This window comes from Bos indicus, chromosome X (genome assembly GCF_029378745.1).
Source record: "Bos indicus isolate NIAB-ARS_2022 breed Sahiwal x Tharparkar chromosome X, NIAB-ARS_B.indTharparkar_mat_pri_1.0, whole genome shotgun sequence".
Classification (NCBI taxonomy): domain Eukaryota; kingdom Metazoa; phylum Chordata; class Mammalia; order Artiodactyla; family Bovidae; genus Bos; species Bos indicus.
In genome coordinates this window covers 2,491,763-2,515,967 of record NC_091789.1, presented here as the reverse complement: position 1 = coordinate 2,515,967, position 24,205 = coordinate 2,491,763, and the positions used below count along the sequence as shown (strand labels likewise).

At 37.8% G+C, this 24,205-nt stretch overlaps 1 protein-coding gene across 1 annotated transcript in view; it reads right to left on the bottom strand.

The window, feature by feature from the left end:
• The window catches only part of WDR44 (WD repeat domain 44), a 93,383-nt gene that overhangs the window by 7,537 nt on the left and 61,641 nt on the right, over positions 1-24,205 (bottom strand). The window contains exons 11-14 of the mRNA XM_070784337.1: positions 23,818-23,956; positions 22,208-22,272; positions 6,240-6,353; positions 2,197-2,319 (exon numbers count right to left, since the gene is read on the bottom strand). Of these exons, the coding sequence (XP_070640438.1) occupies positions 2,197-2,319; positions 6,240-6,353; positions 22,208-22,272; positions 23,818-23,956 (441 nt within the window). The remainder of the gene's footprint in view (positions 1-2,196; positions 2,320-6,239; positions 6,354-22,207; positions 22,273-23,817; positions 23,957-24,205) is intronic.

Here is a 24,205-nt window from a genome sequence, read left to right as displayed (position 1 = left end):
TTATCTTAAAAGTATTAAAGTAAGCATTATTTTATTCATTAAAAATAACAATTAGAAACCTCAATATTCATTTTTGAGAAATGAGGTTCTAATCATTCTATCATATCATTAAACTGCTTTTCCCAAAGAATAGATGTTAACAGACAATAGAGAAAATATCATGTAGAAGTGTTCTGTGATCAAATAAGTTTGAGAAATTCTGGGTTCTCTGTTAATGCGCGTTCTGAATCTTTAATCACCGCCTTTCTGCGGGGGGTTGGCAGGGGGTCAGGTAGGGACACCTAGCAGGGCTAGCACCTTCAAGGAATGTCCGGAGACATTTCTGATTGTCACAAAATAGGGGGTGGGCGCTACTGACATCTAGTGGGTAGAGACCAGAAATGCTGTTAAACATACTACACTGCACAAGACAGCCTTCCCTCTCTCTATAAAGAATTATCCAACCCAAAATGCCATTAGTGCCAAGGTTTAGAAACCTTGTTCTAAATTAAACCAGGCCTATTACAAAGTTGCTCTAATTTTTGGTAACATAAGAATTAAAGATAAAATAATTAGGATGCCAAAACATGAAACAGATTTTCTTTTCCACTCAAGATTATTATTCTTACCTACTTCTGAAGCCTGTCAAGGATAACCTTCATAGAATAAGTATCTTTACGGATATGGTATAGTAGGCTCAACTCAATGTATACCAGTAGAAGTGATGAACAAGTAAAAATACTTTATCTTGGTCTTAAAATTCAGAATTTTATTTATATACACATATACACATGTGTATATGTGTGAGTACCTCTATTTTGCTATTTCTTTTATAAACCTGCTTCCTTCCAGGTTACATTATTTGATACAGTCATATTTCCAAGGAAAATGTCAACATCACTCCATTCTTCCCTAGCCCCTCTCATAAACTCTCCAAGTAAGCAGAAGTTTTAGAAATAAGGCTTTTCAGTTTCTAAAATAAAACCAAATAAAGGTATAGGAAAATTGCTGACTAAACAGAAACCTTAATGATAAAGTACTACATGGATAACTATCAGCATCTAATACCCCTCTCTTTCTACTCTGATACATTATAGTTAAAATAGATGTGGGGGATTTTGTTCACAGTTGCTGACAGGGGTAAACCCATTCCTGCTGCATCCTTAGGTGACAGGATGGGGCTATTTTTCAGAAAGAAGCCTCAAGAGCTTGATGGTCAAACTGATATGGTGTTAACACAGATTAAACATCTTTAATTTTCAAAAGTTCTTAATCAAGTACTTTATTAATGCCTATGTTGTAAGCCTGCCCAGGGAGGGAAATTATATTGAAAGACAAAAGTCATTCTTCTTTCTTAATCTGAGGAAAGAGAGAAAGAAATGTGAATATAATTGAAAGTCTCCATTAAAAAGACAATGGGTATTAACATATAGAGATGAGGACATGATTGGAAATGTAATCATATACACTAACATAGGGGAGGGAAAGTCAATGAAGGTCAGCTCAAGCCTTCCACTTATTTCAACCTAGCTGGTGAAGCAGCACCAACACATGACATCCCTTGTCCTTACAGCTGCAAAGAACTAAAGCTTCTCTAGCCTTATGCGTTTAGTGGATCTATCTTACAAAGGCATCAGATAGGTCTGGAGTCCATGATAGTAGACTTTTCTCCTTTAGTTGAAATCATACAAAATTCCTTCTGGAGGAAAGATATTATAGGATTTTCTACACTGAAAATGAGTAAGAGGAGATCTCAAGATGAACAATGTTTTCAGACGTGAAACAGGAGTTCAGTCTATCTTGTAATGAATTTTTGTTTTTGCCACTTTCAACCTTTTCTTTGTCTCTTCCCTTCCTGACTCTCTTACAAGTATTCCTGCCTATATGCTTCCCTTTCTTATTTACCTGCTGTCTTTTCGTCTTCCACCACCTCCAACCTCTCTCCTCTTTAACAGGATATCTTATTTATTTATACCCTGTAGGTTTTATTAAAGACTTGGGATGATTTTTCACTAGTGGGATGATTTTTCACTAGTATATTGATATTTAGACTATAATATTTCCAGTTCTTCTAATGCAGATTAGTACAATATTTAGTTCCTTTCTTATTTCTAAAGCAGAATGAAACATTAAGTTGCTGTAAACTATACGGCTATTAATAGTTTTTGGTCCCCTCACCTTCCTCATTAGTATAACAAAAAACATTTTAACACTTACTCTTGGATGGAAAGCTATGGCAGTGACAAAATCTATATGCTGAAAACAGCAAAGGCATTCTCTTCTGGAAATGTGCCATAATCTGACTGTTTTATCCATTGAAGAAGAAAGCAGAAAGTAGTTCTATGGAGAAATTGACATTGATTATTTTATCATCATATAAAAAATATTTACACCATAAAAGTGAACTTTTAGTTTTAGTACCTCAATAGTTTTGTTATTATTACTGTTATATGCAGCATCAGACAGCACAAAAAGATATCCAATTCACTTGGACAATCCCGTTTTTTCCCCAAATAGTTAAATACCATATTTCTTTGATCCTAAGACTTTTTCACATTACATATTCTGAAATGAGCATGAATCTTATGACTTCTACTGAAAGAAATTTGCAAGATGCCAAGAGAGGACCAGGGTGTGCCTTAGTCATTGGAGTCTGCACCTACTGGAAGTTAGCATCACTTTGGTTATATTCACATTGATAATACCAGCGAATTTTAACTTACATGAGTTTCCTAACTGTCACTTAACATGCCTTCAAAAAGATCACCGTCCAAAGCAGCATGGAAATAAAAAGTTATTGTGCACCTGTCACACCTCAGGCAAGAAAATTAGAGAGTAGAAATTGTCAAATGTCTCAGAATTTTCAAAGCTGGAAGAGGGTAGTGTAACTGACTTAGGCATTATGATGGCTCATCACCAGAAACCAAACATCTATTTGTCAAAAGCTTCCAGCTGGCAGAAGCTCTTTAATTTCTAAACACAAACCTATTTAAGGGAAGAACTATGAGTTATGCTGAACAAGGAAACTCAAATGAAATCTTAGTATTCTTTGGCATGAGTAAAGGTGCTAAACAAATTGAAATAATGATGATATTTACTGAGTACCTACAATATGCTGAACGTTGTTCTCAGCACTATACAGCAATCCTATGAGGCATGTACATTCTTATCTGCTTTTGCAAATGAGAACACTAGGGTAGAGAGGTTAAATAATTTGTCTAAGACTATACAGCTTGTCAGTGGCAGAGCTGCAATTTGAACCCAGGTAGTCTGGCTCTAGGTCAGGCTCTAACCACTATACTACTGTGCAGAGTGCTTATGAAAAATGAGATGTTTTGTTATTTGCTTAAAGTAATAAAGACTATTTAATCTTTGAATGTAAAAAGACTAAGCACAAATATGGATTCAGATATGTTACTGTACTGATACATATATGCTATCTGGGCCAGTGGTAAAAAAAAAAAGTATATTTTATGTGGTATACCTATTTTAAAATAAAGATATATCTTACAACTAAAAATACAACTTTGACAAGTTAAAAAAAGAGAAAAGAAAAAAATCTAAAAACCCAAAAACAAAAATAAAACCAAAATAATGGAAAAAATAGAATTTTCAAAGATTTACAATAACTTCTGAAACATCTAACAATTCTTTTTATTTTCAAGGTCCACTCAGTTCCATAAGTTTTGAAGAGTATATACAGTTTGCTTTATATTTCCTTATATTTAATTAAATATAAATAATTATATTTAATACACTTATATTTAACAAATGTATAAAAACTAAATCTATGGTCTGCTGTTCATTAAAACTGAATTTATTCAATTCTTCCAACAGTCCATTGGTTTAAGTATACAAAAGAAAAACTAAGACATCCCTAAAAGTGAAGATGTCGAAGATGTGTTAAGACTGGTTCTATTATGCTAAGAGATTTTTGTTCAATAAATACTTATTAACTAAACAAAATTAAATAGTTTTCTTGAACTAAGCAAGGTCTTATGAGTCAGAAAAATTAGATTCAGATCTAGGTTCTACCCATAACTAGTTTTGTGATCTGGGATGGGTCAGAGGCCCCGTCTTCTAATCCACAATATGAAATAGCATCCACCTCATAACATTAACAAGGTAAATGTTAAAAAAAAAAAAGAACTAACAAGGTAATTCTTGCTACCTGGCACAAAATAAATTTTCAACAAACAGAAAACCCCCTATAAATATCAACTGTGCTAGATACTGAAAGAAAGAACAGTAAAGAAAGTCAGACCCCTACTCTTGAGGGGCTTAGAATCTCATTGCCAATAAGACCTAGAAATGTACATACATAAATAGTTAAGTAAAAAGAAAGTTTAAGGGAAGAGCACACAGACAGATGAAGGCCTTAAGAACAAAACTAAGGTGTTCTGGAGAAGAAATTCTGCCTTAAGACTCCAGTATGACACCTGCTGTGCTTTCAAAGCCTGCCCTACAGATTTTAAACTTGCTTGGCCCCACAATCATGTGAGCCAATTCCTTAAAATAAACCTCCTGATGTATATATTTTCTCTTGGTTCTGTTACTCTGGAGAACCCGGACTGATACAGTGGTCAATGGAGAATTAATTTCTTCAGTTAGTTTTACATTTCACAAAAAATACTGGCTTGCTTTAAGACAGTAAAATGAGTGCAGGGTTCACAATTAGGTGCTTTGTACTTCTTGTTATAGATGAATATGATTATCAGATTTAAGGATACTTTATTATTTTTTTTTTTATATTTTTTTTCTTTAAATTTTTAAAAGAAAAATCCATCCTGAACCCTTAAACTTCCATCTTCTGACAACACAGATTTCATACAGGGTAGGGTGAAGGGGGAACAAAGGTACAACTGGGGCTCAATTTAGAATTAGACTACCAGGTGAGGCCCAAGCTTGTTCCAGGAGGTTAGAGAAAGATGTTATGAAATACACCCATAATATCTAAACAAATATGATAGGAGTAGCAATTCATAAGTGGAGTGACTCAAAGCTGGAGCTCAGGGAAGCCTGACTCGCTAGTATGTGTACATGCTCAGTCATGTTCAACTCTTTGGAAGTCCACCAGGCTCCTCCATCCATGAGATTTTCCAGGCAAGAATACTAGAGCGGGTTGCCATTCTCTTCTCCAGGGGATCTTCCTGACTCAGGGACTGAACCCACATCTCTTGAATTGGCAGTCAGATTCTTCGTCACTAAGCCACCTGGGAATCTGACTTGCCAATACATACCAGTGATATCTTTGTGATACGTGAAGTTCTCCTGACATAGTTAAAATATATGGGCATTACCAGTATCCTTGCTAGTATTTTGCTAACTCAGATGACTTTTCTCAATTTAAGGCTTTTAAATATTACTTTCCCCCACAAATTCTTATTATATATTAGATTCTGATTACTGACAAATTTTAATACAAAGAAAGATATTGAATAATGCAAAAATTCCAAAAACGGCTTCATGTTTCAGATCTCTTAAAAGAAATTTAAAATAGCTCTTAAAATTTTTGCAAACTTCTAAGATATTTGATTGGTGGCAAAATAGCCCCCTACTCCTAAAATAATCTTGCTCTAAGGAAAAAAATGGAGAAGGCAATGGCACCCTGCTCCAGTACTCTTGCCTGGAGAATCCCATGGACAGAGGAGCCTGGTGGGCTGCAGTCCATGGGGTCGCTAAGAGTTGGAGACGACTGAGTGACTTCACTCTTTTCACTTTCATGCACTGGAGAAGGAAATGGCAACCCACTCCAGTGTTCTTGCCTGGAGAATCCCAGGGACAGGGGAGCCTGGTGGGCTGTCGTCTCTGGGGTCCCAGAGTCGGACACGACTGAAATGACTTAGCAGCAAGGAAAAAAAAGCATAAAATGAAGATTTGTAGAATATAATTGTTAAACCCAAATTAATAATTTCATGAAGGTAGCAGACTAGCTCCAAAACAGTCTTGACCGGCTAGGTCAGATTTCATCTTTGTAGTTGAAGTCATACGCATTTTGCTGAGGATAGTTATTTTGCAAAAATACTTTATAAAAGAAGCAAGAAGTATATAGACAGATCCAGATAGAAGCTGTTAAGTAATATAAACATTTTCTTATTGAGCCTAATCTATCATTTCTCTTTTTTAATTTCAATTAATTTGTAACTCCCACAAAATAGCTACAGACATTCGGACTTGATGGTGACAATCATACAAATAAAACATTTGTTCCTATCCTAAAAAGTTATACAGAATACAAAATTCAAATAAGAATTTCTTACTTTAGACCAGGAAAGATCAAGGAGATCAGCAGTATGTCCTTTATATTTGCAAAATGGCCGTTGTCGAAATGGTGCATTTTTATCATCAGGGTCTTCGTCAGTTCCACTGCATACCTATTTAGACATGAAAACAAATGTTAAAACTAGAAAAACAAAAGCTTCATACTCTTTCCTCCCTATTTGTTTTCTCTTCGTTTTGTATGATGTTTAACTGAAATTTTGACCCACTAAAACCCAACTCTTCTTTATGTTGAATCTACTACTTACTACTTCCTCACCTCCTTGTCCTAATAAACCAGGATCATCCTTAAAAACATTGTGCTATTGCAATCTTTCCCTCTCTAACAAAGCTCTCACTTTTTTTTTTTTTTTTTTTTTTAGCATCTGTTCCTTTAGGAGAGATGGGAGCAAATACCAGGGGATGATCACGGGCTTAATAAAGGACAGAAATGGTAGGGACCTAACAGAAGCAGAAGATATTAAGAAGAGGTGGCAAGAATACACAGAAGAACGGTAAAAAAAATATCTTCATGACCCAGATAATCACGATGGTGTGATCACTCACCTAGAGCCAGACATCCTGGAACGTGAAGTCAAGTGGGCCTTAGGAAGCATCACTATGAACAAAGCTAGTGGAGGTGATGGAATTCCAGTTGAGCTATTTCAAATCCTGAAAGACGATGCTGTGAAAGTGCTGCACTCAACATGCCAGCACATTTGGAAAACTCAGCAGTGGCCACAGGACTGGAAAAGGTCAGTTTTCATTCCAATCCCAAAGAAAGGCAATGCCAAAGAATGCTCAAACTGCGGCACAATTGCACTCATCTCACACGCTAGTAAAGTGATGCTTAAAATTCTCCAAGCCAGGCTTCAGCAATATGTGAACCGTGAACTTCCAGATGTTAAAGCTGGTTTTAGAAAAGGCAGAGGAACCAGAGATCAAATTGCCAATATCCACTGGATCAGTGAAAAAGCAAGACAGTTCCAGAAAAACATCTATTTCTTCTTTATTGACTATGCCAAAGCCTTTGACTGTGTGGATCACAATAAACTGTGGAAAATTCTGAAAGAGATGGGAATCCCAGACCACTTGACCTGCCTCTTGAGTAACCTATATGCAGGTCAGGAAGCAACAGTTAGAACTGGACATGGAACCACAGACTGGTTCCAAATAGGAAAAGGAGTACGTCAAGGCTGTATATTGTCACCCTATTTAAATTTAACTTATATGCAGAGTATATCATGAGAAACGCTGGGCTGGATGAAGCACAAGCTAGAATCAAGATTGCCGGGAGAAATATCAATAACCTCAGATATGCAGATGACACCACCCTTATGGCAGAAAGTGAAGAGGAACTCAAGAGCCTTTTGATAAAAGTGAAAGAGGAGAGTGAAAAAGTTAGCTTTAAAGCTCAACACTCAGAAAACTAAGATCATGGCATCCGGTCCCATCACTTCATGGGAAATAGATGGGGAAACAGTGAAACAGTGGCTGACTTTATTTTTCTGGGCTCCAAAATCACTGCAGATGGTGATTGCAGCCATGAAATTAAAAGATGCTTATTCCTTGGAAGCAAAGTTATGACCAACCTAGACAACATATTAAAAAGCAGAGACATTACTTTGTCAACAAAGGTCCATCTAGTCACAGCTATGGTTTTTCCAGTGATCATGTATGGATGTGAGAGTTGGACTATAAAGAAAGCTGAACACTGAAGAATTGATGCTTTTGAACTGTGGTGTTGGAGAAGACTCTTGAGAGTCCCTTGGGCTGCAAGGAGATCCATCCAGTCCATTCTGAAGGAGATCAGCCCTGGGTGTTCACTAGAAGGACTGATGTTGAAGCTGAAACTCCAATACTTTGGCCACCTGATGTGAAGAGCTGACTCATTGGAAAAGACCCTGATGCTGGGAAAGATTGAGGGCAGGAGGAGAAGGGGACGGGAGAGGATAAGATGGTTGGATGGCATCATCAACTCAATGGATATGGGTTTGGGTGGACTCCGGGAGTTGGTGAGGGACAGGGAGGCCTGGTGTGCTGCGGTTTATTTGGTCGTAAAGAGTTGGACATGACTGAGCAACTGAACTGATCACGATTGGTTTAAGCTAATTAAAATGAGCTCACTCTCTTTTCCACCGATGATTGGTTTAGGCATAAGCATATGCTAGAATTTTCATCAATAAAACATGAGGGCAGGTTGTTTGCAGATGAGGAGATAGAGAGGCTTCTAGAAAGATTTCCTCACTCTTAAAAAGGAGTATTCTAAAGGGGCCTTCCTCTTTTCTGCCTCTGAACACTGCTGTCTGTATGTGACAGTAAGTCACCAAGACAGTAGCAGTCATCTTACTACCATGAGGGGACCAAGGTAAAGAGAAGAACAGATAATGAACAGCAAAGCAGGAGGATGGAAGGACTTTCTGTCTCTGATGATGTAACTGAGCTGCTGAATTAACTAACTCTGGAGCTGCCTTACTTCCAGGCTGGCTGCCTTATTGTTTAAGACACTTTCAGTTGAATTTCTGTTATTTGAAGTCAAAAGCATCCTGACAGGTAGAGGTGGGTAGAAAATAATGCCATGCATGTTTGCCATGCATTTAGTTTGCAATATGCTTTTGTATTTATTATCTGAGTGAATCCCAACAACTCTGTGAGGTAGGTATTACCATTATGAAGATGAAGAATTAACAAAAAATTGAGGCTCAAAGAGGTCAAAATAATATATTGAAAGTCACATAGCCACCTGTAAACAGCAGAACCAAAGCATGTAACTGTAAGTCCAGAGGTTGGTCCTCGTATGTTTTAGAGGATGTTGCTTGAGCAAAAATACAGGTTAGCTAAGACTTGTATATTTAGGGAAGGGTAGGTAGGATAATGAGGAGGGAGAAAAACTTGTATGCAAAAAAGTAGGGGATTAGGACAGAAAGGTACTTTGAGACCAGATCATAAAGACCCCTGGATTTGCAGTTTAAAATTTCAGACATTCTAAGGATACGGGGAACCAAGACAAGTTTCTGAAAAGAAAAAAATAACATGATCTGACTGGGACTTTAGAAAGAGAATGCTGGGTAATAACATAAAAGGTGGTTTGGAAAGAGAGTTGGGGTAGGAAGAGCAGTCAGTAAGTTTAAGAGTAATGAGGGCTTAAATAGGATGGTGGCCATGAGGACAGAAAGAAACTACTCCTGCCAGCTGTTAACAATTTTACAGGTTATAAAAACATCCTCACATCCACTGTGGAGGGAGACCAACAATATCAATGCCCTGACCCTTTGCCAAACACTCCTAATGCTGGATGACTACAGCTACTTCCTCTAATTTTACTGTCAGATTAGCGAGCACCAGGGGAAGACACAAAACAAAACAGGCTTCTTGCCCTGTTACATCAAATTCAACTTTAGGTTTAATAATCCTTTTCATTTAACTAACTCCTTAGTGTACTGCCCCTAGCCATGATTCCAGGTCTCTTTTTTTCTCCTTAAACATCCATTTTCTTTCATGTATATCTGAATCACTTTGCTGTATACCTGAACCTATCACAACATTGTTAATCAACTATACTCCAATATAAAGTTAAAAAAACAGCCATTTTCTTTCCCTTGTATTCTACATATTTTTAAAATACTTCATGTATTTTTGATTATAAAGTAATACATACTCAGTATACACAAATCAGAAAGCATAGAAAGTAGAAAAACTAAGTTGGCCATCTTTAATCTTTCATTTTTTAAAAATATAATTGCAATCATATTGTACACATGACTTGGGCTTCCCTGTTGGCTCAGTGATAAAGAACCTTCCTGCGAATCCAGGAGACGTGGGTTTGATCCCTGGGTCAGAAAGATTCCCTGGAGAAGGAAATGGCAACCCACTCCCGTATTCTTGCCTGGGAAATCCCATGGACAGAGGCGCCTTGGTGGGCTGAAGTCCATGGGGTCCCAAGAGAGTTGGACAAGACTAAGCAACTAAACAACATGTGGTTCAGTATCTTCCTTTTATTTTACATGAGCACCTTCCATATTTCACTCTTTGGAAACACCTACTAGTTGCATATGGATGTATCATAATTTAATCATTTCCAATTTGTTGGTAATTTAGACATTTTCAACTTTTTGCGAAATAAACAGCAAATCAACAAACGTCCTGAAAAAAAAAAAACAAAAAAAAAAACACAAACGTCCTGGAACATGAATCTTTATCCCCATTTTATTATTTGTTTATCCTAACAGAAGTTTCAAAAGGCTTAAACCGGAGATTTGTATAGTATCTTCTGTAGTCTTAACGTGTACATGTGTGTTAGTCGCTCAGTCGTGTCTAATTTTTTGCGACCCCATGGACTGTAGCCTGCCAGGTTCCTCTGTCCACGGAATTCTCCAGGCAAGAATACTGGAGTGGGTTGCCATTTCCTTCTCCACAAAAACTGGGTGCCTGGGCCCCTGCTGGGGACCTTCTCCTGTAGTCCTAATAAAATCAGGTAAATTTACTGAAGAAAATTTTAGAAATACAGAGAAATATAAAGAATCAAATAAAAATGACCTAAAACCCTATCACTTAGAGGTAACTACTAGTTACAATTTATATTTCCTTTAAATTTTAAAATCTATAAATATTTACAGATATTTTTAGTCAAGATTGGGATAATATATCTAACTTTTCATTCTGCTTTTTTCACTATACATTTAGGATATTTTTTAATGGCATTAAATAATCTTTGAAAAGAATTTAAGGACTGCAACATAATAATCTATTACACTGTATAGATTATACCACAGTTTTTATTTTCCAACCATAAAAATTTCATTTGTTGAAATTTTAGCTATTTTGAAAACAAAAATCCTTTTACTTAAATCTTTGGGCATATATGATTATTTCTTTATGATATATTTTAAAAGGCAGAATTACCAAATGAAATCTTATATATTTTATCTATATCTCTCTGAATAGATATATATATGTAGAGAGATATTTTTCTCTCTATGTAAATATAATGTATATATTAAACCTTATTATGAATATTCCAAATATACACAGAAGTAGATAAAATAATATACAGTAAAATAAACTCCATGCATCCATCACCTTCTTTAATGATTATCAACATTTTATTCATCTTGTTTTATCAATCTTCCCACTTTTATGTATTTGCTTTTTTTTGCTGGAGCAGTAAGATCTAAACATCATTTTATCAGTAAATATTCTATACGTATCTCTAACTAACAATCTCTCTTTTAAATATAATTATCATTACATTATCATACCTAAAAATACCATTTGTATCATCTAATATCTAATTTATATCTAAACATCCTGATTATATAAAAATGTCATTTTAAAGTTAGATTGCTTTGAAAATTTGTTAACATTTTGATATTTATTAACACTTACTATATACCAGGTATGGTATATAACTTGAATGCCAAAATAAATATTTCAAATCTACATATAATCTATTCTCAGTATTTAAGTCAGAATAAGCCTTTTAAAATATGTCAGACTATGTCATTCTCTGTTCAAAAACTCTGCATCGGCTTCTTTCTCAGAGTAAAAGCCAAAGTCCTTGCAGTGGCCTACATATTATGGCTGCCCCATCTGTACCTCCATGACTTCATTTTCCACTACTTTTCTCTTGCTCACTGGCTCCAACTACCCAGGCCTCAATGCTATAATTACTGAACATACCAGAACTCCTGCCTTTTCACTGTTTCACATGCTGCTGTTCCCTCTACCTGGAATGTTCTTCTCCTCCACGTAGCCAGATAGATGATCCCTCTCTCACCTCCTTCAAGTTTTCCTCAAATGACAACTTCTCAATGAAGCTTTGCTTGTCCACTGTATTTACCTCGCATCACCCCACTTTGTTTTATTTTTTTTCCATGAAAACTTTCACCTTCTAATATATTACAAAATTTACTTGTTTTGTTTCTCTGTCTTCAACCACGAGAGTAAGTTTCATCAAAACAGATTTTTTGGTTTCTTTTATTCACTACTATATCCCCAGCCTTCACGGATCACAGCCTTGTCATGGAGAAGGGGCTTGCATAACTCAATGAAGCTCTGAGCCATGCTGTGCAGGGTCACCCAAGAAAGACGGGTCATAGTAGAGAGTTCTGACAGAATGTGGTCCACTGGAGGAGGGAATGGCAAACCACTCCAGTGTTCTTGGTGTGAGAACCCCATTAATATAAACAGTATGAAAAGATAGAAAGATATGACACCAAAAGATGAGTGCCTCCCCCCACCTCCCTGCAGGTCAGAAGGTGTCCAATATGCTATTGGGAAGAGTGGAGGGTAATTACTGCTGCTGCTGGTGCTAAGTTGCTTCAGTCGTGTCTAACTCTGTGCGACCCCATAGACGGCAGCCCACCAGGCTCCCCTGTCCCTGGGATTCTCCAGGCAAGAACGCTGGAGTGGGTTGCCATTTCCTTCTCCAATGCATGAAAGTGAAAAGTGAAAGTGAAGTCGCTCAGTCATGTCCGACTCTTCGCGACCCCATGGACTGCAGCCCACCACGCTCCTCTGTCCATGGGATTTTCCAGGCAAGAGTACTGGAGTGGGGTGCCATTGCCTTCTCTGGGCAATTACTAATAGCTCCAGAAAGAAAGAAGTGGCTGGGCCAAAGTGGAAATGATGTTCAGTTGTCGATGTGCCTCGTGGTGAAAGTAAAGTTCAATGCTGTAAAGAAAAATAGTGTGTAAGAAGCTAGAATGTTAGGTTCATGAATCAAGGTAAATTGGATGTGATCAAGCAGGAGATAGCAAGAGTGAACATCAATATCTTAGTAATCAGTGAACAAAAGTGAATGGGAATGGGCCAATTTAATTCAGATGGCCATTATATCTACTACTGTAGGCAAGAATCCCATAGAAGAAATGGAGTAGCCATCATGGTCAACAAAGAGTTTGAGATGTAGTACTTGGGTGCAATCTCAAAAATGACAGAATGATCTCAGTTCATTTCTAAGGCAAACCACTCAACATCACAGGAATCCAAGTCTATGCCCCAACCACTGATGTTGAAGAAGCTGAAGTTGACCAGTTTTATGAAGACCTACAAGCCCTTTTAGAACCAACATCTAAAAAAAAAAAGATGTCCTTTTCATCATAGGGAATTGGAATGCAAAAGCAGGAAGTCAAGAGATACCTGGAGTAACAGCCAAGTTTGGCCTTGGTGTACAAAATGAAGCAGGGCAAAGGTTAACAGAATTTTGTCAAGAGAACACACTGGTCATAGCAAACATACTCTTCCAACAACACAAGAGACGACTCTACACATGGACATCACCCAATGGTCAATACTGAAAACAGACTGATTACATTCTTTGCAGCCAAAGATGGAGACGCTCTACACAGTCAGCAAAAAGAAGATTTAGAGCTGACTGTGGCTCAGATCATGAGCTCCTTATTGCAAAATTCAGGCTTAACTGAAGAAATTAGGGAAAACCATTAGGTCATTCAGATATGACCTAAATCAAATCCCTAATGATTATATAGTGGAAGTGACAAACAGATTCAAGGGACTAGATCTGGTACACAGAGTGCCTAAACAACTATGAACAGAGGTTCATAACACTGTACAGTAGGCAGTGACCAAAACAATCACCAAGGAAAAGAAATGCAAGTAGGTAAAGAGGTTGTCTGAGGAGGCTTTACAGATAGCTGGGAGGTGAAAGGCAAGGGAGTAAAGGAAAAATATACCCAACTGAATGAAGCATTCCAGAGAATAGCAAGGAGAGATAACAGGCCTTCTTCAATGAAAGTACAAAAAAGTAGAGGAAAACAACAGAATGGGAAAGACTAGAGACCTCGTCAAGAAAACTGGAGATACCAAAGGAACATTTCATGCAAGGATGGGCAAATAAAGGACAGGAAATGTAATGACCAAACAGAGGCAAAAGAGACAAAGAACAGGTGGCAAGAATACACAGAACTATACAAAAAAGGTCTTAAGGACCTGGATAACCATGATGGTGTGGGCACTCACCTAGAGCCAAACATCCTGGAGTGTGAAATCAAGGGGGCCTTAGGAAGCATTACTATGAACAAAGCTAGTGAAGGTGATGGCATTCCAGTTGAGTTATTTAAAATCCTAAAAGGTGATGCTGTTAAAAGTGTTGCATTCAAAATGTGAGCAAATTTGGAAAACTCAGCAATGGCCACAGGACTGGAAAAGGTCAGTTTTCATTCCAATCACAAAGAAGGACAGTGCCAAACTACCATACAGTTGTGCTCATTTCACGTGCTACTAAGTTTACGCTCAAAATCCTTCAGCTAGGCTTCAACAGTATGTGAACCAAAAACTTCCAAATGTACAAGCTGGGTTTGGAAAAGGCAGAGGAATTGAGATCAAATTGTCAACATTCACAGGATCACAGAGAAAGCAAGGGAGTTCCAGAAAAACATCTGCTTCATTGACTGTGTGAAAGCCTTTGTCTGCGTGGATTACAACAAACTGTGGAAAATTCTTCAAGAGATGAGAATACCCCTTACCTGCCTCCTGAGAAACCTGTATTCAGGTCAAGAAGCAACAGTTAGAAGCAGACATGAACAACAGACTGGTTTCAAATTGGGAAAGGAGTAGGACAAGGCTGTATATTGTCACCCTGCTTAGTTAACTTATACGCACAGTACATCATGTGAAATGCCAGACTGGATGAATCACAAGCTGGAATCAAGATTGCTGGGAGAAATATCAATAACTTCAGATATGAAGATGACACCACCCTTATGGCAGAAAGTGAAGAGGAACTAAAGAGCCTCTTGATGAAGGTGAAAGAGGAGAGTGAAAAAGCTGGCTTTAAACTCAACATTCAAAAAACTAAGGTCATGGCATCTGGTCCCATCACTTCATGGCAAATAGAAGAGGCAAAAGTAGAAGCAGCAACACATTTTATTTTCTTGGGCTCCCAATATCACTGAAGAAAGTGACAGCAGCCATGAAATTCAAAGATGCTTGCTCCTTGGAAGGAAAGCTATGACAAACCTAGACAGCATATTAAAAAGCAGAGACATTACTTTGCCAGTAAAGGTCCATATAGTCAAAGCCGTGGTTTTTCCAGTAGTCATGTAAAGATGTGAGAGTTGGACTGGAGAGAAGGCTGAGCATCAAATAATTAATGCTTTTGAATTATGGTTTTAAGACTCTTGAGAGTCCCTTGGACAGCAAGGAGATCAAACCAGTCAATCCAAAAGAACAACCCTGAATATTCATTAGAAGGACTGATGCTGAACCTGAAGCTCCAATATTTTGGCCACTTGATGCAAAGAGCCAACTCCTGGGAAAAGATGCTGGGAAAGACAGAAGACAAAAGAAGAAGGCAGTAGAAGATGAGATGATTAGATAGCACCAACTCAATGGATATGAATTTGAGCAAACTCTGGGAGATAGTGAAGGACAGGGGAGCCTGGCGTGCTGCAGTCCATGGGCTTGCAAAGAGTCGGACATGACTTAGCAACTGAACAACAACAGACGCCCAATAAGTATTTGCTGACTAAATGAAGACACAGTACCAGACCTTCAGATGCCAACTACTGGAGCATAATGGTTAACAGCATTAGATCTAAAGACAAATGAGAGAAGTGAAAGTGTTAGTCGTTCAGTCATGACCAGCTTTTTTTTGACCCCATGGAGTGTAGCTCTCCAGGCTCCTCTATCCGTGTGATTCTCCAGGCAAGAATACTTGAGTGGGTAGCCATTCCCTACTCCAGGGGATCTTTCTGACCCAGGGATTGAACCCGGATATTCTCATTGTAGGCAGATTCTTTACAATCTGAGCCACCAGGGAAGCCCAAACGACTGATTAGAGCTGGGTTCTAATTCTGGTACTGTATCTACCTACTGTGTAAAATTGGTATATTACTCAATATCTCTAAGCCTTCTTTTCTTCATCTGTAAAACAGGGTTCTTAACAGTATTTCACAACAGTACCAGGATTGTTGTGAGGTAAAGTAAGGCATAAAATGTACTTAGTAAAGTACATGGCACAGAGTAAAGGCTCATAAAATGTTAGCTGGTGTTACATAAATTGATACAGTATATAGTAAATGCTTTTAACAGAACTACAGGTAAAGTACCATGGGAACAGTGAGGGAGCACTGATTAAATTAGTTGAAGCAAGGAATGTTTCAGTGAGGAGAAAAGTCTTAAATGAATTTCCCAGGCAAAAGGGGAAAAGCATATGTAAATACACGGAATCAACAAAGGGTCTGACATTTGTGTTGGGGCATGAACAACCAAGTGGCTCAGAACATAAGGTTTGGGAGAGGGAAGGGTTGGAAGTAACAGTGAGAGCTGAGGTCAGGCTGATCTCTGAAAGACTGAGTCATCTAAGGAATGTAGACTCAATCCTATAGGAAAAAAAAGAGAGCCAAAAGGAGTGCTTAAACAGTAGAGTAACATGATCAGGTCCGTCCAGTCAAGGCTATGGTTTTTCCAGTGGTCATGAATGGATGTGAGAGTTGGACTGTGAAGAAAGCTGAGCGCTGAAGAATTGATGCTTTTGAACTGTGGTGTTGGAGAAGACTCTTAAGAGTCCCTTGGACTGCAAGGAGATCCAACCAGTCCATCCTAAAGGAGATCAGTCCTGGGTGTGCTTTGGAAGGAATGATGCTAAAGCTGAAACTCCAGTATTTTGGCCACCTCATGCGAAGAGTTGACTCATTGGAAAAGACTCTGATGCTGGGAGGGATTGGGGGCAGGAGGAGAAGGGGACGACAGAGGATGAGATGGCTGGATGGCATCACCAACTCGATGGACGTGAGTTTGAGTGAACTCCGGGAGTTGGTGATGGACAGGGAGGCCTGGTGTGCTGCAATTCATGGGATCACAAAGAGTTGGACACGACTGAGCGAATGAACTGAACTGAACTGAACATGATCAGATTTGTTTTACAGGAAACTAATTCTGCTGGCAGTGTGGATCAAAGACTGGAATCTGGGAGAACAGCTATAATGGTCCAGGTAAGAGATAAAGGCCTGGATTGTAGCAGTGGAAATGATAGGAATGGCCAGATTCCAAAGACATTTCTGAGATTAGGTGGACAGGATATGGTAAATGAGTAGACACTGAAAGAGACAAGAGAATGAAAAGTGATCACAGCTTCTAACTCAGGAGATGACATATTTATTAAACAACAACCTGATATCAAGTATGTAGACCATCAAAGGAGTGATTTTCTCAGGAAAATGGTAATTCTGTTTTGGGCATATATTATCATTGTTGATATCTGTCTTCTCCCACACATTGCTCATTGGCATGAAGTATCCACTGCATCTTTATATTTTTAGTGCCTAACACATTTTTGACATTTAATAATTGTTTGTTGACTGAACCAAATATAAACTACTATGCATTTTTAATAAAATACTGCATGTGTACAATTTCACAAAAATTTCCTCTCACTTTCTTATAGTTAAGTCCTTTCATCCAAGTTTTAGACTCTAATGATTTTGAAGGGGATCAGAATGTCACCCCAAAACATGCCCCTTTGCCTAGGATTATTTTGAGCTGAAGGCAACTGAGAAGAAACAGAGACAAGAAAAAACATCTGCCCTCCTCCCTTCTACTTGAAAGCAGAGCATAAAATGCCCTTTGTGAATGTGTCTCCCCCTCACCTCTCCCTTACCAGGAAGGAGAGAATCAATCTTATCTGCCTAAACAGAATCTTAGTAAATAACCATTACCTTCCATTAGTTTCCCCAACAGATTTACCTTCTCACAATTTACTGCCCCTAAAAGCCTAAACTCCTTTTTATTTATCTTGTCACTTTTCCACTAACTTTGCTCTTTGTTAAAATGATATATAAGCTCCTGTGTATAACAGCTTTTTGGGGTCTTCACTCTTTCCCTAGGAAGGCCTCCATATGCATACATAATAAACTGTCTCTCCTCTTAATCTGTCTTTTGTCAGATTATTTCATAGATCCCAGCCACAGGACATAAGATAGTAGAGCAAACTTTTTCCTCCCCTACAATCTATTCTCAAAAATTCTAAGCAGAAATTAAATGCTATAACACCCATATTGGTATTCCACTAATCAAGCACACCAAACATAAATAGATTTATCCAAGAAAAACATTAATTTTTAGGCAAACATCATACTTACAACTTCTAGTGTCAAGAAGAAATGTTACATGACTGGAGCATAATGGAGCAAACTAAACACACCCCTCTTCCTTTCTTCCTTATGTTTACTGAGCTACTTTCGGAAATCAATAGAAACAGAGTATAAGAGCCAGAATTCTAGGCATGGCATGACCAATGAGTAGGTGAATGATGTTGGGTATGTCACTCTGTATGCCCAACGGTACAATAAGTGCTTTTATGGACTCTATTTTGCATGGATGCTAAGAAGACAAGAGTCTATAAGAGATGTAAGTCTATATCTCAAAAGAGATAAAATATAAGATATCACTATCATGAGGAAAAAGAAAAAAGAACACATATATAAGGGAAATAAACTCCACCATGCTTACTGTGCCTCACTGCAGCAAGTAATAGGCTCAAAGATAATACTAGATATCAAACTCCAAAGGCATAGAGGCTTCATTTAACTGTCTCCATACAGAATGACAGACATGAAAGGAACCCCAAAGAATCTTTTCCTGAAAATAACAGACATAAATGATACTCAACTACTCCAGAAAAAAGAGTTGAGTACTTCAGGGCATCAGTACTTTTTGGGTCAAAGAACTACTGTGTTCATTTCCCATCCCCCGCCCCCTACAACCCAGCTGCACCGCACAGCATATGGGATCTTAGTTACCCAACCAGGGACTGAACCCTTTGCTTCCTACAGTGGAAGTGTGGCATCCCAACCACTGGACTGCCAGGAAAGTCCCTATGCTCCTCATTTAATAGGTCTTCTACTCAAACAATGTTGGGAGTTACTTAGGGGTTTGGGAGGGGGTAGGAATGGAAGTAGTTAATAATCTGTAAGTAGCATTGTTAAAATAAGATAATATAAGATGGTACAAATAGTCCCTGTTTTTAATAGTAATCAAGACCTGGAAACTTTACTGTGAATTAAATTAATAAAAGCAAATCCTTTTCCCCTAAAGCGAAGTAGTTAAAATTTTAACCACTACATTAGTTAGTGAAGGCTTTATGGAGGAAATGGGCCTTGAAGAACAGGCAAGTCTAAAGTAGAAAAAAAGGGAGATTACAGGCATCCAGATAAGGGAATAGGAATGAATGAAAGGTATAGACGTGGTAATTTAACACTGATTTAGGCCTGCTACAGTCAGGCATGGGGTTAGGTTCAAGGATACTAAGATCTGTGATACACGGATTTTTGCCTTCAATCGGTTCTGAGCCTAGCCAGAGGGACAAACTGCCAAGGAAGACACAGTAAGTAATATCAATGTCAAAGTACATATGACACACTATCAGAACACAAGTGAGGAACAATTTTGCTTGCATGACTCAGGGAAAATGATAAGAGAAGATAAGATATTTAGGCTGAATCTTGAAGGATAAGTAGGGCTTTGCTCTGTAAGGAAAGGGGATAGGAAGGGAATTCCTGGCAAAGCAAACCACATGAATGAAGACATGAAAGTGAGTGTTTAGGGTACAGACCTACACCTAGCCTAGCAAGTAGGATGCAGAGGTACTAGGGAAATTAGTACTGAGTTACAAAGGTAAGAAGAGGTAATAGCAGGAAGGATGGTGACAAGGAGCCACTAGACGATTTAAAATCACAAAATGATAGTCAGGTCCGGAATTCCCTGATGGTCCAGTGGTTAGGATTCCTTGCTTCCAAAGCAGGGGCCACAAGTTCCATTCGCAAGCCTTGTGGTGTGGCAAAAAAAAAAAAAAAAAAAAATCTAGTGGCAGTAGAGACCAGAGACAGAAAACCCAATTAGGAGGCTACAGCAAGCATCTAAATAAGTATCAAGGGTCAAGATGATGTGAGTGATGAGGTGACAGATTCCATGGGCATAGGAAGAGGTAGATTGGATAGAATTTTTAACTAATTTGACCTGTGAGTAAGAAAGAAAAAGTAAGAGAGTAAGAGAGTGTCTCTAACTGAGTTAAAAAGGTAACTTATGGATGTTGATGCCATTAAAGATGGCTCAAAAGAGCAGAAGCAGGGTTGTGGGTAAATAATAATAAAAAACATTTTCATGAATGATCATTAATATCTAACCAGCTGCTCAAGTCAGACACATGGGAATCATCCTATGCTACTCATTTTTTTGCCCCAGGTAATGAGTTATCAATTCGTTCTTTTATATTTCTCAAATTCAGCTCCTCTTTATGGTTTCTAGACTCATTGCTATCATAATCTACCATAATTGAAGTACTCATTTATTTATGAAGTTGAAAGCCTCTTAAATGGTCTCCCTGTCTCTAGCCTGGAACCTCCATCCAATCTGTCTTTTACACTGCTACCAGAATGCTCTTTCCAAAACAAAAATCTAGACATTTTAACTCAGCTTCTGATCTAAACTCCTCAAAGCCCATCCTTCCCCAGTACCTTGAGGATAAAGTTCATGCCTTGGTTTAACATAAAAAGCCACTTAAAATCCCAATCCTGTCTACCTTTCCTACAACTCCCACACATGCAGCCTTTGGTCCAGCCAGGCAGTACCTTTAACATGCCATGCTGTTTCAGCCTCCATGCTTTTGCACTTGCTATCTGCTCTGATACTCCCCTTCCTTCCTTGTCTTACTCCTCATTCAAAAGCCTCCAGGGAGCTTTTCCTGATACCTTGATTCATAAGGCTAACTTGTATATTTGTGTGGTATCTTCGATAGAGTATTACCATCGAATACTATTAACTGCAGGTATATCTATTTCACTAGTCAGCAAGATCCCCGAGGCCACAAAATAAGTCTCCTTTGATTTTGCTGAATCTAGCAGTGTGTGGAACATGTAACAGATATTCAAAATTGATGTGTTTAAAGAACATGTAGGTGGATAGAGCCTTTATATATTGTTATGTGAAAAGGGCAGCACGCACAATAAGATTTCATTGTTGTTTAAAAAACATAAAGCTCTTGAAAGAAATCAAGAATTTTAGAGCCAAAGCCAGTTCAGGATTGGAAGCAGTGAGTGAATATCTTAATTGAGAATGGACAAAGGACAAAACTCAGGAGAAACAGCAATACTTAAGTGGGTGGAAGAGGAAGAGACAGCAGGGGTATAGGAGGAGAACAAGGAAGAAGAGAACCATGGAAAGCTGAGGGGAGAATGTTTAGAGTAGGGAAAAATTAGTGTCAAATACCATAGAGCTAATGAAATCCCAGGAAAATACTACTGAGCAGGTGAACATTTTAGGTTCTCTGTATTTACATAACCTTTGCTTCACTCAACACATAAGCATCACAGGGGACAGCTTAGAATATTTTGCATTCTGCTTTTTAGGTTTAAAACTGGTTATATTTAACTTTCCAGCTCTGAGACCAAATGAAAATCATTAAGATATTTTAAACTACCTGACACTGGGATAAAGCATTTACTAAACCAAGAAGATGGAAAAATTAAGATATTTCAGTATCTTTCTTTCTTTTCTTAGTTATTTCTTATTCAGGTATCCGTTACTTTTATCATTTTAAAAATATCTAGGGACTTCCCTGGTGGGCCAGTGTCTAACACACTGTGCTTCCACTGAAGGGGGAACAGGTTCAATCCCTGGTCAGGGAACTAAGATCTCACATGCTGTGTGGTGTGGGCAAAAAATAGGAGAAAATTTTTAAATAAAGTATCTCACATGGATTTGAGGAGAGGGAATTTCTTTTGTTTAGATTTACATTAGTATGGTAGCTTGAGTAATATTAGATACTGTCTGACAACCCTTAACCATCACAATTTTTCATTTACTAATTCTAACAGAAAGAATTCTCATTTCTAATGCATCTCAATTTTAACTACTTTCATGAATCTGTTATATCTGATAAACAATAAGGTACTTTATGGTTAAAAAAAAATCATAGCATGTAACAATAGTAACCATAAAATAATGAACATACCCCTGTATCTGTATCAGATTTTGATGAATTTAGACTTTCCTGAGAAGGTGATGGGGACACACGTCCTAAAACGACATAGTAATTGTAAAAAGGCATGTATGTATATACAACTGTATATACACACACACAGAAAACATCAATCACAAATAATAACACAATAACACCTAATTAAAAGTCATAGAATGCATCATTTTAGAAAAATGTATTTTTCTAAACAAGCAAAGCATTAACTCTTAGGCACCAAAGTATTTGTTTTTATTATTTTTATATAGAATCTTTATAAATTGGCTTAACCACATGTCCAATTTAATAAAATATTGTTATATCCTCATTATTCATTGTGAAGACATTCTTGTCAATCAGAACAATCAGCAAGATGAACAATAAAGGGGTAAAAAGTGTCTGGGCTGGGTTAAATCTCAATTGTTGTTGTTGTTGTTGCTAAGTCGCTTCAGTCGTGTCTGACTCTGTGCGACCCCATAGACGGCAGCCCATCAGGCTGGGCTGGTGAATCCCCTGGGATTCTCCAGGCAAGAACACTGGAGTGGGTTGCCATTTCCTTCTCCAATGCATGAAAGTGAAAAGTGAAAGTGAAGTCACTCAGTCGTGTCTGACTCTTTGCGACCGCATGGACTGCGGCCTACCAGGCTCCTCCGTCCATGGGATTTTCCAGGCAAGAAATCTCAATGGCCACTGAAAATAGTCTTTCTGCTCTAGGCAGGGAAATAAAAGAAATCTATAATAAACAGCTTTACTTTTTGTCAACTCATTATGATCTCAAATTATGTTGTTATATTGCAAACAACCTCATGGGGCTACTAAAGTATATGGGCCCCGCTGGCCAGTTTAGTGGCTCTCCCTAGATTTCTATGTTCCTCAAACTACTACTGGAACTATATTCTATACTCCTGCCCATGGTCACCTCTATTCTTCTTTCTCCCATATCTTAACTTCATGTATTCAGTCTTGGATGATTGGATAGCAAGAGGTTTGTGGTGAAAGTGTACTGCAGTTAAATAACGACAATAATTACAAGAAAAGAATCCTATACACTTACAGCACCTAAAACATCAATTATAAACACTTTGCTGATAACATAATACAGAAATATTTTACACAGCTGTAATCGTGTGTATACACATCATATTCTGGGGTTTCTCTTTTCCATTTAACCTAGTTTCATATACTCTTTGATGTATTGACAAATCACATTTACTTTCCATGGCTTATGTTTCCTTAATCATTCTTTACTTATTAGACGTATGTATTATTCTCATTCTTTTTCTAGATTAATCACACATTTCCTTTTAACCTAGGATAGACCTGAAAGTTACCAGGGGAAACCAAACAACCTTGTCCTCGATAGTTCATAAATTTAACTCTGCAGTATACCTGATAAGAGATAAAGTAAAAAACTTTGTGGTAGTTTTTCCCACTGGGTTTAGATGCTTTTTGCTGTTGACTTCTGTCTTATTTTTAGGTTTGTGGCTTATATGGAAAATAGTGGTTGCTGCAAATGATTGCCAGATAAGAGGGCATTATTATACCTAAAATGTAAAAATGCCAGATGTGTCAGGATTTTTTAAACCCTGCCAATAAAGGAAAAATACCTTCTGTATTGTATTTCATTCGCATATTGTTGAAATAGTCAAAAGCATTTTTTAAAGCCCATATTCTCACTACATTGTCTTGTCCAGCAGAGGCAAGTAATCTGCCACAGTGAGAAAATTTCATGGTCCACACAGCTCCCTGTGAAAACAAAGGAAGGTTCAAAGTTCAAAAGTTGAGACATTATTTTTCAGCCAAAAAAACCCCTTATAAGTTGTATGCCAAATGATACATAAAGTCCCTGAATATGAACAATTTCCATTCCAAAAGTGCCTTCATAAATCCAATTTGTTCTTAAGTCCAACAAAGTTAGCTTAGGAATACCCAACTAACACAATCGGCTATATAGTACTGTACTGTAATACATTTATGATACTTTTCAAACAAATA